General features: G+C 29.9%; 1 protein-coding gene across 1 annotated transcript in view; it reads left to right on the top strand.

The window, feature by feature from the left end:
- The window catches only part of Mtpbeta (mitochondrial trifunctional protein beta subunit), a 44,316-nt gene that overhangs the window by 3,286 nt on the left and 28,282 nt on the right, over window positions 1–12,748 (top strand). The window contains exons 2-6 of the mRNA XM_076469699.1: window positions 3,207–3,263; window positions 5,577–5,709; window positions 6,717–6,748; window positions 8,663–8,730; window positions 11,787–11,874. Of these exons, the coding sequence (XP_076325814.1) occupies window positions 3,207–3,263; window positions 5,577–5,709; window positions 6,717–6,748; window positions 8,663–8,730; window positions 11,787–11,874 (378 nt within the window). The remainder of the gene's footprint in view (window positions 1–3,206; window positions 3,264–5,576; window positions 5,710–6,716; window positions 6,749–8,662; window positions 8,731–11,786; window positions 11,875–12,748) is intronic.

The following is a 12,748-nucleotide window of genomic DNA, read 5'->3' on the forward strand; positions in this document are numbered from 1 at the left end:
TATAAATTTGTTCTGATTTCCTAAGTCTTTTTCTCAGAGTTATTCAAGTTTAGTGTAAATTGTCTGTAATGAATATCTGTATCACTTCTCTAAACAATATGAAGTATTATGTCTTGTTATTATCATTTATACATTTGTAGTAATTCTTAGGGCTAAACTTCTACATAAGTCTCTTGTACCATGTACAGAACTTGTTTAATGGGTTTAAAAGGATGGTGGCTGCATGATCTGATGTAAATGTGCATCATTTTCTGTCTCTGCTATTGCCTATTAGCAGAACGTTTTTTTGGAAATTCCCTCCCCTACATACCAGCTTCTTTGTATTAGCATAAGTGTTTTCAGTATGGTGCTTGACTTGTACTCTAGATGTTTTGGAGAACTGAGTCATCACCAAAACTTGTGAAGTTTTAATTGAAACCAAGTTTTAAAAAGTAGGCATGAAGCAGTGGTAGGTAATTTGTGCATGAGACCACTCCATAATTTTGGCAAGTCATCATGGGCTGCATATTTTTACTATATTAATTAAATTTCTTCAACATTAATTGAATAAAGGCTCCATTATGTTCTTTCCACAACTACCAGAAGTAATGGCAGGCAGGACATGAATATTGGATTGGCCTTAGGCAGTATTATTCCTGTTTGTGCACAAAAGGAGTAGTAAGGGATAAAACTGAAATTATTGTTGAACTTGTGCAAATGGGGAAAATATAGTTAAGGGTTTTGAAATTTATCTGGGAATACCAAGTAAAGAATTGTTTTAAAGAAAATTATGAAAATTTAATCTTTGAATTTTTGAAGAACTTAAATTCTTTGTACACTATATGTATAATCATTACATATGTAATAATGTTTTGCCACTAGAAATACCTGAAAATGCTAGGTGAAATGTATTTATTACACTTCCTTTTTAAGCATTCATGTGTTAAAAATTTGCTATGTTAATGTTAAAAACAGCTTTAGTAGAGAGTTTAGTCACTTCAAAAGAGAAATGTAACTTTCAGTTATGTATTATTTCTTTTATGGTTTTGTATGAGCATTTTGTTGAAGCTCATTATGATGCATTTCCATTAAGCTCAAGTATGCTTTAAAACTTATCAGAAGTACCCTAATTCTATAAATCGTCATCAAAGATATTTCACTTGGTAAATTAATGAAATCTGTACAGTAGACTAGCATGGAGTACATAATGCCTATAATTATTGCAAACTATTGACTTTTTTTTATAATATTTACAGAATTATTTTGAGATTTCTATAATAACTTCAGGTTTGTTCATATTTTACGAAATTATTGATTAAGAAGTTAGTTGTATACAAATTTGCTGCATAAATTTTTAAGTGCATACATATGTTAGTTAAGCATAGTGTGTAACAAAATTAAAAAAAAAAAAAAAAAGTAAGGAATTGGCATTTAATATACAAACTAGAATGTCTGGAATTACTTATTAAGCTCCCTTATTCCTAAGTTTCATTTTCTGTGACATTGGAAAATATAAGAGTAAATCCTTTTGGTTAAAAGCACAAGTTTCATCTTCAATTGTGCTTTTGAATGGTTTTTATTACATTCTTAGTGAGAGATAAGAAGGGTGTAATTCACCTTGTAGGTGTTAACATTGTTTCATAGAAATGACTGTTGGACTTTGTAGAGAGAGATATATATAATCTGTAGTTGCTCAAATTCCAAGGTCCACTTTTGTGTAAAGATAAACCAAGAGGTATTAATGTCAGGCACACAAACTATTCTCTTTTATACATTTCTCATCTTTATGATGTAATGAGTATGAAACTTGAGTATTCTGGTAGTAATATATATATATATATAATATTATCTGATCATTATTTAGCTACTATTAGTTCCTTGGGCCAATCTAAACCAGACTAAGTTGGATGATAGGGCCATGTTAATAGGGAAGAGGGGGCTCTTGCAACCTCTTCCATCCTCCCATTATTGATACTATTGAGTATTTGTCATCACTGATACAAGTTTATGTTAAGTGCATTTATTGATGTACCAGGTTTTTGCACCAAACAAACAAATTTGAATTTTTTGTAATACTACATCTATATAAAGTGTGGAAATAGCATATAAATATCTTGTATATTTCAGAGAGTATTGTTGCACTCTCTATGGAGAAATGCCGTGACATAAAATGGCCACCACTATTGCAATAATATATAAAGTATTTGGAAGTTTATACCACAGTAGCAACCATAATGTTTAATAAGAAGCCATTTCTTGAGTTACAAAGATTTCTTACTTTAACCTGTAACTTTACAACTTTATTCCATAAGATACTTCTGTGGCTAATGACAATCATTTAACTAATATCCTGAAACAGTTATTATATAATTATATGCATGTTATATTAGTTAATACTATGAAACGCATGTACATAATAATGTGAAATAGTTATTATATACGTATTGAGTTCTTAAGGTTTTGTATAGGTAGTAATGAATATTGTAATGTTTTAAATAAATTTTATAAAAAGTTAGGATTTTTGTATTATTTATCAGAGCATACACCCCCAAAATGTTTTAAATTCATAACCTAGACAAAGAACAGATGCCTTGAATTGTTATACAATGGAAGCTGAGGAGGTTTAAATAAGTCAAGAAGAGGTCAAAAGAAAAATGACATGAAAGGGTCTTCAGTTTTAAAACAAAATATAACAATCATGTTATTTCAACTTACTTATTTTGAAAATAAATATTGTAAAAGATATATATTTACATCAAAAGTATGTGTAAAACAATTTTAATAAGTATAAATAATGTTATCTGAATTTTTTATTATCTAAGGATGGTGTGAAGAAACTGACAGGTAGAAGAGTTGGTTTCGACATATGCATGTCAAATGGTAGTAGTTAATTGGTGTAGATCAATAGTAATTTGTCTGTAAATTGCTTTTATTTTGTTTAAGGGTAATATTAAAAATGTTTGTAAATAAACTACTCCATATGCAAAAAACCTGTTTACAAGTTACTCTCCAGTTAATTTTATTGTAGTTTCGATATAACTGAGGTCAATCACATCTTCTAATTTGTAATTTACAGACATTGGAGAGTTGTGTAAGAATTTATGCATAAATCATTGTAACTTAAGAATAAATATTACAAAATTAAAAGGAACAAAGATTTTAATATGAATAGATGTTGTATGTGTACTAGTAACATCAACTGAACTTTTGAACATTCTTTATTACAGATGTAGTAAGATGTATCAGTACAAGTCAGCAACTACCTACCAACAAAACACCATCTGGTAAGAACTAATAATATGTAAGGCAATTTGAATGAGTTTTGCAATCTGCAAGCTATTTTGAGTTATACGTGTATAAAACCAAAAACAAGCAGTTGAAAGTTCTTTACCACCTAGGATTTTTCAGCTTAATATTAATTCATCATAGAGACATCACTCAGATTAGAGCCTTGCCACATATTTCCACACTGTGTCACTACATTCACTCTTATCTGACAGTACATGTATCTTTTGACAGTATCTCTGCAGTGTTGTAGTCAAAGATGCATGTACAGTCAGATAAGAATGAGTGAATGTGGTGGCACAATGTGATTACGCATCTGTCTAACATATGTTGTATTCAAAGCAAACCTTTCCTATTTGTATGAAAATGAGGGTTTCAGAATCCCCATTTCAAGAGAATTCCATAAGTTTTGTGTCTTATGACTTAAGTAACATGCTTGTATATGGAATGGCATGAATACCTATTTCATTTAACTATTTTAGGTATGTGATAACTAAATTAGTCTGTTGTGGAAGCAAGTTGTTTCACTTTTTCAGACAAATTCTTTTGGATTATGTTGTGTATTGTTGCCTGAAGCATATGAATAGTTATCACTGATCTACATGTTTTTTTTTAGATTTTTTTTGTTACAAAACTCCCCATAGTATTTATTACAGCTTTGGTACAATCTGTCACAGGTTCCTTTCTATATGGTTGTGGGGTCCTAAGTTGATCTATATTCAATAGTTTTTCAGTGTTATTAAATACAAAGGATAACCTCATCTTGGAAATATTAAATCCTGTATCTGATCATATTTTTGTAATCTGAGTGTAAGAGTAATTTGCATCAGAATCTCTCTGATCTATGGCATTTTATTATATCATTTGCTTTTGGAAAATTTATTTTAATATAACTATGTGCAAAATGGCATGTTAGCTTATAGTGGTATGGAACTTGTAAACTTTTTAATACTACAATTAGATTTTTTCAGTTGTTAATATTGTGAATTATTTCTTGTTTAAAAGCTTTTTAAAGATTTCATTTTTGTTTTTTAGAATATTTATTTTTGGTACTATTATGTTTTGAGAGAGACTGTAAGTGTTGTTTTCATATTTTGCTAAGCCAGAATTTGCTTTGAATGCAAAACTGATAATAGTGTTTTATAGAATATTCTATATTAAGTTCCCAAATCCATATAAGTTACATTAGTTGACATCAGTAAACAAAAAAAGAGGGTCATAAGTAACAAATCAAGATAGTCCTTAGTGAATTCAGTTTCACGATTTCATTGTCAGTCAAAACAAAATAAGTAGTTAGTAAAATTAGTTGTTGCTTTTAAGATTTGGGTATTATCAAGTTGTACATTTGTTTACAAGTATGACTTGTCTCTAATTTGTGACATAGTCTTCAGTCACTAAATAGGTGAGGAGGCAGTCTTAGAACTGTTGATTTAAATTTTTTGAGATGAGAATGTTTCTTAGTTTTTGGATAAAGGAAGATTTCATGTTGTATGGAGCTCAAGTTTAGTTTTGTATATATTAAGTTGCAACAATTGTTTTAAAATGCTTCAATAATTCATCAATATTTATTCATCTGTATATCTAACTATGCATGAATTTCGGAAGAATTTGATTAAAAGCTCTGTAAATAGTCTAAAGTTTATCATGAACTTGTAGGAGGTAGTCTTTTCTTCAGTGAAGTGTTTTTGTTTTATTTGCACTTTTACACCACTAAAACATTGTCATTTCCCTTCAATCAGGTAGTGATTGAAAAAAAAATGCTTTGGTAAGGTGATTTTTAAGAAAAAAAGAAAGCTTAACTTTATACTTAGAAATGTTGAATTTAGTAAAAGAGAAATAGTGAAGATTAGTGAGGTTTTTAAGTTTCTTATTTATTATTTTATATTTTGATATCTCAATTTTTGATACAAAAAGTTTCTGAAGGGTAATTGGAATACAAAAGAGAGTTTGAAACAAAGGTTTGCTTCAATGTATTCTCATTATTATTTAAGATTTTGACAATTTAACAGTTTGCATAATGGTTTTGGTTTTATACAAAACAAAAACAATATTTAAATGTTTATATACCTTTTTTATAGCACTTTTTTATATTTTTACACCAAGTAGTAACATAAGTTTTTAAGCTTTGTTCCAAGAAAAAAAGATCTAATACACTAAAACTGTGATTTTGTAAGAATGTGCACCAAAGAATAACCCAAATGTAAGTTGTTATTTTGGTTGGCAGTTTAGATAACATTTCTGTAGAATATTCAGAAGAGTTTTGTAGTAGTTTCTTTCTTCAGAAATGTACATAATTCTGACATGTATTTTAGGTGGAAAAAAATCCTTAGAAAAACCAGGAATAAAGAATGTGGTGTTAGTAGAAGGTGCTCGGACCCCTTTCTTAATGTCTCAGACTAACTACAAGGATCTTATGGCAAATGACCTGATGAGACATGCTCTCTTGTATGTTTTATTTTTAAAACTTTTATTATAAAATAAGTTGGGTATTGTGCTTATGAGATGAAATAGTATTTGTTTGTCCAATCGGTAGCTATAGAACCTGAATGTAGCATCATTTTTTCTGTCTTCCTTTTATACAAAAATATCTCTTATCTGAATGAACAGTGCACCATACAAATATTACCTTTCTTGTTTTGAATTAAAAGTTCTGGAGTGCAGTGTGTCCAACATGCAAAATAATTTTGATTTTTTAATACTAAAACATCTTTCATTTGAAAATTGTCAGATTTAAGTTGCTATTTCTCTGTTACATGGGGTTAGTCAATTTAACTGACTTCATAATCACCATAAAAATTAGGAAATAAATATAAATTACACCAGTATTTTATAAAATACAATCACATTTCACTTGCTGTACATCGCTTTATATATATATATAAAATTATGTTTACTGTTACTAACAAGTTCTAAGATTTCAGTTGTTTTTCTTAAAACAATGAAGAATGACGAGAGAAATATAGTGAAAACAATACTTCCACTCTTGACAATGTTACAAGTTTTTTTGTATTCCTGTGTTTATACTGGCTAAGCCTTATCAAATTTCACATGAGGAGGATGTAAAAAAATTGATGCATTTTAAATATTAAAAAAATACAAACTATCACACCACAATTCCTGAAATTATTAGACTTCCTTATCCAGCTGCACTTGGATCTCAAAGATATTTCCAACTACCACATCAATTTGATTATCACTCTTCAAGTTATTCAGTCAAAACTACTTTTCTAGAAATATTTTTCCTGGTAGATGTTGTTACGTTCCTTTGTGTCAGAATTCAGCAGCAGAAATATATTTGATTCAAATATATTTTTAACTTTTTATCAATTCCTTTAACAAACTTGCTTTTGTTTTTAAAAGGCTGCTCTTTTAAAGGTAATGTTTTGTCACATTCTCATGCAACTCCAATTTTTAATGCTTTTCAATGTTTCAAAAACCTTTTTTTAATGTAGGTCAGTGGTTAGGAAAGCAGGGATAAAAAAAGGTAAGATATTTCACCATTGTGTTGTATTTATGTTCTTTCTTTTTTTTAAACTACGAAAACAAACAACAATCGCTTTGTGTAAGTTTCATGTACATGTAATAGAAACACTAGTCTTTAGAGAAGTGAATTAGAAGAGTTGTACAGTATTTTACTGAAAGTAAAACTTGTTATAAATTATTGTTAAGTATGTTTAGACTACTGTAACAGCAAGTGGAGTTTTCTATGTTTTGTTTGTGTTCTTTGACTGTGAAAGTGATCATGCTATTAGAATCATTTTGGAACAAGTGGACAATGATGTGTTTTGGTAGCACAATATAATAGACTGTTTGAATGAAGCATTTTGTCAAACCATAATTAATTTTCATAATTATTACAATTTCATAATAAACGTGTATTAAACAGTATTGATGTTCTCATTACAAAAAGAATTATTTCATACTATAATTTCACTTAGCCATGGCAGGTCCAGAATGAACTAAAAACCTGTGACATGGGGTTTTGTGAAGAAAGGATTATCAATTGCTGTATGTTTATCATGCCAGTTTATTAGAAATACATATGTATGTATAATCAAGTGGGTTTTATTGTTATTGTACAAAGTACTTCAGGATTACAAGAAACTTTCAACTTTTCAGTTACCTAATTTATCTTGCTTGAAAAAATGGCTGATTTTATAATTTTCCTGAATGTTGTAAAATAGTACACTCTGTGTGTTTGTTAAAAAAAACAAAATTAAATTCTAGTTTTATCAAAGTTATATTCCAAGTAAACTTTTACTACTTTGGAATATTATTTCTTACTCTGTTGAATAGAAAAACTACATCCTAGAAGGTGCCTAACACACTAATCTAATTGTCAATTCTCATTGAAATATTTTATTACTAAATAATGAATCTTTTGGGCTAGCTATTAAGCTAAAAAGTGTGATAATGAACATATCACTTGATGGGCTAATGTTACAGACTTTGCTGTTCTGACTTTACATGGAGAATAAAATTCTCTACATTATCGACTCCGTTACTACCAAAGCAAAAAGAACCAAAATTTTTAACTGTAGAATGTCACTCTACTGAAAAAGTAGTACTCTAACGTTAACTAAAGGAATGGAATAATGATGAGATTCTGGTTCAACTTGTAATCTGAGAGTTGTGGGTTGAAATTCCCATCACATCAAACATGCTCACCTTTTCAACTGTGGGAACATTATAATGTAATAGTCAATCTCACTATTCATTAGTATAAAAAGTACTCCAAGAGTTGTTGGTAGGTGGTGATAATAGCTCTTGTGTAGCTTTTTGTGAAATTAAAAACAAACCATGTAAAGGTGAGATAACATAATTTGTTACGTGATCACTTCTCAATCAAGTGATATGTTTAGTTCCATCCCTATATTCTTTGGTTTTTTGGTGTTTTTTCCATGTCAGTAGTCACTCTATGTAGCTTTTTTTATTTAGCATTCATTTTTGTCCTTCACACTTTTAAAGTATAGTAGCTGTGTGTGTGTGTCATAATCCATGTTCCAAGACATTTTTAAACAGTAATAAGTAAAATATAGGCAAGTTCCTGTTTGAATGGCCACAACTATATCCATAGAAATTAATACTTTTTTTTCAAATGTTTGACTTGAATATTAGAAGGTTTAAAAGATTTTGCTATTCTTGTCTTTTTATTAAATTCAGTAAGCTCATTGTTTGGAGAAAAAAAAGTTATATTAAAAGAGGAAATGTAAGGTTTTATTTATAAAAGTGGCAAATCTTATGGACCTTACTTGTGTGTCAATATTGTATCAAATAGACAAATGAATGTATGATGCTCAGTGTTGAGAAAATAAATGTGCAGGGTTACAGTAATCTTAAACAGTTAAGACACAAAATCTCATTTTTTAAATGTGAATAATTATTATTTGTTATTCAGAAATAGTGGATTACATCATTGTAGGAACAGTTATTCAAGAAGTACGCACAAGTAACATAGCCAGGGAGGTAGGGCAAAAGTTTTGAATATTCACATTTTATCCTTAATTTTGTAAATGAATTAGATTTTTTTTTTTCCCCACAGAAATTATCACAAGACAATTGTTGATTTTACAAATATGATCTTTTATTAAATGTTAACAACATGTGACAAGAAATGCATTCCAAAAAAAACAAATAAAAGTACAATGAATTCTGTTTCTTATATGAAATGTTTTGTTAAAAGTGAAACCTGCCTACAGGCATCTTTTTGAAATCATTTTTTGTGTGATACTACTACATTAATAATGATACAGATGTGTTATTCTCATTTGCTACAATTTACCTTAAAGTAATCAAGTAGGTTCCAAAGAAATGTATATGGAGCAAAATTTGAATTCTTTGACCTTGACTGACTGAGTTCTGAGAAAAGAAAGAGACTGGACACAGTATAATGTGGTGAAACAGTATGTATTTCGTTAACTCTTTCTGCATGAGCATTATTTATGGGGCATGTCATGGGGGTTTTAGTGATTTACTTTAAAAAATTTTATTCAACTCGTTTTTGTTGTGCCAATTAGTATAGCATAAAATCATAGCTAATAATCCGTATCTTAAAGGTATGTATATTTTAAGTTCTTAATGTTTATAAAAAAAATACTTTAAAAAATCCTTTTGTCTAGGCATCCCTTCTTTTCTATTTTATTTGTCACTCTCCAGGAAGTATGAAATTTAATGTAAATTATTCATTATAAAATCATCATTGCTGAGACAAACCATAATTTTGATAGCTTTTAATTTTGTTTGACCAAAAACCCATCAAATAGGAAGTTGGACCCCTCTTGCCACACCCATGTACTATACCCTGTCTTTTGGGATTTGTTAATAGTTTTCTCTTATATTTAATTCTATATTGCATAAAACCAGTAAAAGCCAGGGTTTTTATCTATCTACTAATGAGTTATATTACTCCATTTTTTGAATTGAGAATTGTCATTTTTTCAGAGTTCAAGTTTCATTTCTGTGGGAAATAATGACTAGCTTGGATGAATTTTTAATGGTTATCTTATAGTTAGAAAGCCAAAAAAATTATTAGAGCTGGAGGAAATTATTTGCTTCTTGCTTATTATTATTCAATGTTTTTTGTTTGTTTTTTTGCATAATGTAAATAAAACATTTTAGTGCTTTCCTACCATTAGTATGAAAAAGGTAGACTATGCCAGACAATGACTTTATTTTATGGGATCCTTCTCTTTCCTGGCATTTATCCGTGGTTATTTTGTTGAGGATGGTATGAAAATTTTTCATATTGCTTACTCTGGGATCTTTTTTGGAGATTGAGATTTTTACAAGTTGTTTCATCAGGTTTCCTCACATTTCTATGTCCTTAACAGCCTGGTTGAATGGCTTTCAGAAGACATTGTGCAGTCTGGTATGTGGACTTCCTTAAATATTGACTTTTATCTCGCATTATTTACATGATCTGGTAGTATTTTCCTCTGAGATTTTTTCAACTAACTTTTGTGGCTATCTTAACCACATACTAGATTGAGATGTTAAGTAAATTCATTACTAATATTGTCTCTTCTCTACTTTAGTGTCCCTTACCTCATTTTTGCAGGATTCCACTGTTTAAACATATTGCAGGTATGCATTTATAAAACCAATTATTCATGAGTATCCATTAATACAGTATACTTTTATCTAGATTGCAACATGCTCTGTAGAAGTGTGGTATTCCATAAAGCTACCTTGAGGCAGACCAAATAGTATTACTGTATTAGTCTGTACTGCCACTCAGACTATCATGAGTAAAACATAAGGCAATTCTGTCTGCCTTTGCCAATCATTTGAATAGAATAAATCAGGGTCAGTTTGCTTTTAAAAATTCAGGAAACTGTTTTTCAGATCATTGTTCCTCAGGATTTCCTTCCCTCAAATTCTATTGGTGAAGCTAGGGAGTCCTTACCACACAATTTCTTCCCCCCAGATATTTGTAGGAGAAGTACAAAACCTATGTGGAAGCCTACTCTTATACCAGTTCAGATTTCACATTTGGCTCTCTGATTGGATTGAGTGTGGCCCTTCTTTTTAATAAAACTCAGTGCCATACATTGTTTGTGGAAGATACTCCATTCTGGATCCCTGGTTGAGCACAGTTTGTTCCACATCCTCTTCATAATTCTAAGGGTAAGTGGAATCTATCTTGCCCACATAGTTGGGGAGTAAGGGTGAGTATTCATAATTCTAGACTGAATGAATTCTGTTTCCTAAGGTTGAGTATGGCATGCAGGATCCTGTCATTCTGAGTTCAGGGTGAAGAGCATACTTATTCTGGGTGTAGAGTAATTCATCCACTAAGGTACTGAACTTCTACTAGCATGCCCACATTATATATGGGTAATGCTCTCAATGGCCCCTCCAACTTATCATTGTGGGATTGTAGTTGTAGTGTGAGAGGAGGTACGTTTTGAAAGTTAACATTTACCTAAATTGAAAATTTATTTCTAATAATAATATTTACCTTCAATCACGTTATCCTGTCTTTCCTTTCCATCAAGAACTGGTGTTAGATACTGTGGATTTGGTCAGTCTTGAAAAACATGATAATGTTATCTGAATGAGGTACTTAGGTACAGTACCAGTATAAAGGGTGCATTGATGAAGGTGGAGATCATCATGAGACAGATGTTGCTAAGGGCAGTTAATTGAGGAATAAAATACGAATAATCAAGTACAAATTGTACCAATTCTTAGATGGGCAAAGGAAAAAGTCCTGTCAATCTATTAACAGGTGTAGTGTGAGATGAGGTAAGTATTATTGAAAATACATTTTCAACTTAAAAAACATGTTATTATTTATATTAAACAATCCTATGACTTGTTACCTTTTATTGTATGTGCTTACTTGATGTTTTAATGAAAACTTTTTTCTTTTTTTTTTTTTAATCATTGTGAGTTAAAGGAAGATACTTAATCCCAAAGTTTATAGTTCTCTTGTAGGATTTCCAATAAATTCACAAACTAGTTACTTCCTGCTGTTCTTGGAGAAAATTACATTATTTATATTATTTGTTTTTCCCAAGGCTGCCCTTTCTGCAGGATTTTCTGACAAAATTCCTGCACACACTGTTACTCAGGCTTGTATTTCATCTAATCAGTCAGTAAATACAGGTAAATCATTTTGTTTTCATTCTTTTAGCTGATGTAGTTTAATGGATTGAAAAATAATACAAGATAGGTTTTGAAACTTACTGATACATTTTCACTGCTGTTTTTTATTAGTATAAAACTAGTTTTTATTTGTTTTAGTTGAAAGTAACTTATTCTGTTTTTTTTTTATATAAATAATATCTGTTTGCTGCTGAATTTTTAACTTTCAATTGTTAAAAATAAAAAAGTACCATAAAGAAAAATAAAACACCTACAGAGCTATGTTGTGATTAATTGATTCCTAAATCTTGTAATAAATCCTAAGTATAAATTGACTTACACCTTCACTTTAATTACTGTTACTCTTAGTTTATGACCCAGTCTCTCTTTCTCTCTCCTTGAAATTTTTTACCTTGTGTTCATAATACCAGTTGATGTTTTTTATAACATGCATAATGGTTTTGAACCAACTGATATGTGTCTTGCATTTTGAACACTTTGATATTTTGACTGTCGTTCTTACAAAGTCTTGTTTAAATACTTTTCTCTGCAACGTTATAGAAAAGCAACTTTTTAGTGCTGTATTTGTTTTTAGGTACATAGTAAACAAGACTTTTGTGTGTTTATTGCTTATTTGAAACAAAGAAAACATATCATGTCAGGAAAAAGTTAAAATTGCAGCTCTTATAATGCATGGGAGAGCAAACAAACAACAAAAACAAAAGTCTTTCTACTGGTGTGTTGCAAATGACCAGTAAAATTTGGTCTAAAGGTTTGCATGAAAACCTGCAAGTTGCTGTATAATTCACCAGTCAATTTATAGTATGAATGATCTTTCATGTGTGATGGGTGGATTTTTTGGAACGTTATCATTTGGGTTTGACCAAACGCTTAT

The sequence above is a fragment of the Tachypleus tridentatus genome, chromosome 12, assembly GCF_004210375.1.
Source record: "Tachypleus tridentatus isolate NWPU-2018 chromosome 12, ASM421037v1, whole genome shotgun sequence".
Lineage (NCBI taxonomy): Eukaryota > Metazoa > Arthropoda > Merostomata > Xiphosura > Limulidae > Tachypleus > Tachypleus tridentatus.